Raw genomic sequence first — 5,892 nt, 5'->3', positions numbered from 1 at the left:
ACCACGACAAAACTTCGCTTACCAGCTTGCACAGCCAGTAGCTGCACCTCGACCTTTTCAGAATAGGCAATTCCCGCCACAGCAGTCAGCGCCACCTAGGCCACAGGCCCCAAAACCACTGCCTCGTCCAGAACCTATGAACTAGGTAAAAGACCACCTGGCCCAATACCAGATGGGATGAAGCGTCAAAGGAACTTTAACATACAGACTACAACAGAAGAAAACGAAACGCGTTCCACGGAGACTCCATTAACCACGACGGACTACGAACAAGCTATGGCAGAGTACGAGGACCACAACTACCTTGACGACAACTTGGACGACTACATAGATCAGATAGATGAAGCGGATGCTGACAATAACACTTACGGCAACGCTGGGTTAAATTTTTTAGAATAAAAAATTCCTCTCTTCCATACTTTTTATGCAAGATGAGGAATGGCAAATTTATTAGAATACTTATAGACACCGGTTCAAACCGAAATTATATCCAACCTAAATTCGTCATTAACCCTATACAGAATAAATCACCTTTCAATGCTGTCTCAGTAGGCGGCAGCACAGTAATTACGCATCATACGATAGCAAACCTTTTTAATATTCAGGATGTTGAAGTAAAATTTTTTCTGTTGCCCACATTAAAATCTTTCGATGCCATTTTGGGCAATGATAGTTTAAAAGAATTAGGGGCAGTAATAAAAATCAGCAAAAATATTATGATATTAAAGAACGGTCTCTCGATCCCCATAAAAGAAAAAACATTCGAAGCAGTCAACACAATTATTCCGAGAACATCCCACTTGTCCGACAAACAAAAAACCAAGCTAAGCGAACTACTCAAGTCGTTTCCAGACTTGTTCGCAGACCCAAACCAAAAACTGACCTACACAACTAACGTAAAGGCAACGATACGAACCTCGTCCGATAATCCTATTTACTCAAAATTCCATCAGTATCTAATGACACTGAAAGATGAAGTAAACAAACACATAAAAGAACTTTTAGAAGATGGTATAATTCGACCTTCTAGGTCTCCGTACAATTCACCAGTGTGGATTGTACCCAAAAAGGCAGACGCTTCAGGCGAAAACAAATATCGCATGGTTATTGATTATCGCAAACTCAATAAAATAACCATTGCAGATAAATACCCTATTCCTGAGATAAATGAAGTTCTTACCCAATTAGGGGACAATAAAGTATTCTCCGTTTTAGATCTGAAAAGTGGTTTCCATCAAATCTCGTTAAAAAATAGTGACATAGAAAAGACCGCCTTCTCCGTAAACAACGGAAAATATGAGTTTACACGACTCCCATTTGGTCTTAAGAATGCGCCCTCAATTTTCCAACGTGCATTAGATGACATACTTCGTGAACATATTGGAAAAATATGTTTTATTTACATAGACGATATCATCATATTTAGCAAAGATGATGATACGCATATTGATAACTTGGCTAAAATTTTTCAAACTTTACAGAACGCCAACATGAAATGTCAGCTAGACAAATGTGAGTTCATGAAAAACAAAGTCGAATTCCTTGGATTTGTTGTCTCCGATAGGGGAATAGAAACAAACCCGAGTAAAGTGGCAGCGATAGCAAATTATCCCTGCCCTAAAACTTTGAGGGATCTAAGATCCTTCCTAGGCCTTTCCGGCTATTATAGAAGACTTATACAAAATTATGCCAAATTAGCAAAACCCCTAACTTCACTTTTAAGAGGGGAAGATGGACACGTGTCCAAAAGAATGTCATCCAAAAAAATAATTTCATTAGACAAAGAAGCTCTAGAATCTTTCAAGAAGCTTAAAAGTAACTTAGTGTCAAAAGAAATAATTCTCCGTTACCCAGATTTCAATAAGGAGTTCCATTTAACTACTGATGCTTCAAATTTCGCGATCGGCGCAGAAGTCTATACTGCCCCACCATACAAAAGTACCGTTAACGGTCAGGTAGAACGATTCCATTCAACACTCTCAGAGATAATGAGATGCCTCAAGAAAAAGGGCACTGAGAGAAATTTTAAAAAACTTTTAGAAAGGGCAGTACAATTACAGTTTTCATTCGGTTACAAAGAAACGACCATTAGAAGTATTCTTCGGTAGGAGAGTAACAACAGACCCGGACCAATACGAGACAGCCAGACAAGACAATGTTGAAAGACTTAAAAATAAACAGGAAATTGACCGAACAAACCACAATAAGAAAAATAACGAAATACTAAACTATCAGCCAGGAGAAGAAATATTCGTAAAAATAAACACTAGATTAGGTTCAAAGCTTTCCCCAAGATATAGGAAAGAAATAGTTAAGGAAAACAAGCACACTACAGTAACAACAGAATCGGGAAAAACGGTACATAAAAGCCATATCAAAATCTAAAATTTTTCAGAATATTACTATGGATTACGAACGATGTCAGTGGAACGATGAACCTTACAAACTATACGAACGCACAGATACTGACAATGAACAAGGGGATCGGAAAACTACAAACCTCAACAACTAAACTAATACACCTCATTAACCTCGACCAAATCCAAACCGCTTTAGATATTTTACATGAACATACGGAAAATAGCCTTAAACGCAGTCCATTATACGCTACCCTTCACCATGGGATAGGGGTAGGGTCAGGATGGAAGTACATAGCGGGTAGCCCAGATCATGATGACCTGGTTATGATAGAGCAGAACTTAGATAAACTTATTGACAATAATAACCAACAGGTCATTATTAACAAACAGTTAGAAGGAAGAATAAATAAACTAACTTCAGTATTTAATGCTCTCAGCAATTCTATTCAAAATAGCAGTTCAGTAAGTATCGAGACGGCTATTAGTTTGGACAACCAGATTCGCCTTTTAAAAGAAGAAATTATTAACATTAAATATGCCATTTAATGGGCACGATTAAACGTAGTTAACACACTTGTATTAAATGAAGATGAGCTAATTGAAATCGAGAAAATTTTTGAATGAAATAATATGCCAACCCTATCAATGGAAGAAATAATGGAGTTTTCCGATGTGTCAATTCTACATAATAAAACAACACTTCTGTATATTGTAAAAGTTCCAAACAGAAGAAATACAATACCAAGACCTTATTATAAAACCCATAGTAAAAAACAATTCAATCATACACTTAAACTTTCAAGAAATCTTTGTTTACAAAAACATTACCTATGGCATTCCCCAAACTTGTAAAACCGTAGAATATATAAAACAAGAGAGAACGCTATAGTCGAGTTCCCCGACTATCTGATACCCGTTACTCAGCTAGTGTAAGTGCGAAGGACAGTTTTTGGCGGTTTGTGGGCGTTAGAGTGGGCGTGGCCAAAAGTTTTTTCGCGAATAGATAGAAATTTACAAGACTAATACAAAAATGAAAAAATATCAAAACATTTTTCAAAAGTGTGGGCGTGGCAGCTTTGGGCGGTTTGTGGGCGTTAGAGTGGGCGTGGCAAAAAGTTTTTTTGCAAATCGATAGAAATTTTCAAGACCAATACAAAAATGAAAAAATATTAAAACATTTTTCAAAAGTGTGGGCGTGGCAGTTTTGAGCGGTTTGTGGGCGTTAGAGTAGGCGTGGCAAAAAGTTTTTTTGCAAATCGATAGAAATTTACAAGACCAATACAAAAATGAAAAAATATTAAAACATTTTTCAAAAGTGTGGGCGTGGCAGTTTTGGGCGGTTTGTGGGCGTGGCAACATGATTCGACAAACTTGCGCTGCGTCTATGTCCCTGGAGTCTGTATGCCTAATCTCAACTTTCTAGCTTTTGTAGTTCCTGAGATCTCGACGTTCATACGGACAGACAGACGGACAGACGGACAGACGGACGGGCGGACAGACGGACAGACGGACGGACAGACGGACATGGCCAAATCGACTCGGCTATTGATCCTGATCAAGAATATATATACTTTATATGGTCGGAAACGCTTCCTTCTGCCTGTTACATACTTTTCAACGAATCTAGTATACCCTTTTACTCTACGAGTAACGGGTATAAATATGCGATAAGAAAAAAATTGTTAATATAAGTAATTCAAAATGTATACCAAAGCTAGTTCAGGGACAGAAAGCGCTGTGTAGTTTTAGCAATGCCGACCATGTACCCAAAATAGAAGAAGTAGACGATGGAATCATCCTACTAAACGACTACGATGGAAACGCAACATGGAACAACACAGAACTTCACCTAGAGGGCACCTATCTGGTTCAACTATCAAATGACTCGATAATTATCAACAACCAGCAGTTCAGCAACTTGGAACCTACAGTCTCGACCCCCGGAGCACCTCTTGTGCAGTTTACGGCCGAAGAAAAGAAAGACTTAAGGTTCTATCTATTGAAGCATTGGAAGCATTGCACATAAACAACACTGGACAGCTGATGAACATAAGAACACATTCAACAGTTAACAGCATTACTTTGTTAATGCTCTTTGGGATTGTGCTGGTTCTCATCCTGGGTTTGCACATCTATAGCCAACGGAAGAAGAGCATAACCCTGCAACTAGGTCCCACGCCTGGAATGGAAGCGAAAGTCACCGCGATTCTCGCACCTACAACCCGCGAGCAATCTTCGACTGAGGCACAGTACCAGCTACCTCAGTTCAACGACATTCCATACTTTTAGAGACAGCTTGAGGACAAGCATAAATTGGAGGGGGAAGAGTTAACAACAAAAATGTTTAAATCCAGAACAATGAACCCCAATAAGCAAGCTTCAATCTGCAAGCTCAGCGTCTGCATAATTTCCTGCACACGCCGAGCTGCCAAGCAGAATTCGATAATTTCCTGCACACGCCGAGCTGCCAAGTAGAGTTCGAAGAATCTGATTGGTAACAACTTCCGCTCCCACCAATGCAAGTGATTCCAAGAAGACTGCACTGATTTGACCAGCAAAACATCAGCCGATGTCGTGGCCTATTGGAAAGCTACGGAGCCGACGCCGATCCTCTGCCACCAAGGGCAGCGCAGCTCACAGCCAAAGACTCACAGCTTGCTAGGGACAGCTTAGGGTAATTTAGTTGCAAATTAGATTTATACAAATAAAGTCGTTCTTAACTGAACTCCAATTTATTTTATTATTTTTTTACCTTGCTAACCGCAAAGTAATTAACTTATATATACTTTATATGGTCGGAAACCCTTCCTTCTGCCTGTTACATACTTTTCAACGAATCTAGTATACCCTTTTACTCTACGAGTAACGGGTATAAATATTAGCCACGACAGTACTCCGACGAAAAACATCTCACGATCAGGCTCAATAAAATTCACAAGAATAAGACTAGGACACACCAATCTGCCACATACTCAATAAAACTCCACCACCAATCTGCACAACCTGCAACACCAACATTACAACATATATTACTCGACTGCCCTGACCTTCAGAAAAACAGATCGAACCTCTTGAAACAAACAATTAGAGAAATCACCTCATTTGAAAACATTCACCAAACAATACAATTCTTAAAAAATACAAAACTTTATCATACAATATACATAAGCAAAAATAAAAATATAAAAAAAATCATATCCATAAATATCAACATACATATAGTGACATATCCATAAGTCCCTAAGACTTAAGCACATGCCTACACACTAATACACATACAACATGTACACCCAAACACACCCACACACCCAACACAACTCTGGATGTACCCAACAGATACCAGATACCTGATAAGTCACCCACTGGTAGACTTAACATCCGTTGTCTAATTTAAACAATCTATGCTTAAGCCCTCGCATCATCGTTGCGTTCCCACGTTCAAAGCTCGGACTCGCAATCCCGAAAACAGAAGTATTAGATTTCAATAAACAAAATTATAAGAATCTAAGAGCACTTGTATCCAAGAGCGAAT

General features: G+C 38.8%; 1 protein-coding gene across 1 annotated transcript; it reads left to right on the top strand.

Moving 5' to 3' along the window:
* The first annotated feature begins 2,843 nt into the window (after positions 1–2,843).
* LOC120320648 lies at positions 2,844–4,386 on the top strand. The gene is made up of 2 exons (XM_039370927.1): positions 2,844–2,949; positions 4,075–4,386. The coding sequence occupies exons 1-2, from the start codon at positions 2,944–2,946 to the stop codon at positions 4,384–4,386; spliced, it is 318 nt and encodes a 105-aa protein (XP_039226861.1). The 5' UTR covers positions 2,844–2,943.
* Positions 4,387–5,892: the final 1,506 nt, after the last annotated feature.

This window comes from Drosophila yakuba, chromosome 2L (genome assembly GCF_016746365.2).
Source record: "Drosophila yakuba strain Tai18E2 chromosome 2L, Prin_Dyak_Tai18E2_2.1, whole genome shotgun sequence".
NCBI classification, from domain to species: Eukaryota; Metazoa; Arthropoda; class Insecta; order Diptera; family Drosophilidae; genus Drosophila; species Drosophila yakuba.
This window is presented reverse-complemented; position numbering and strand designations above follow the sequence as displayed.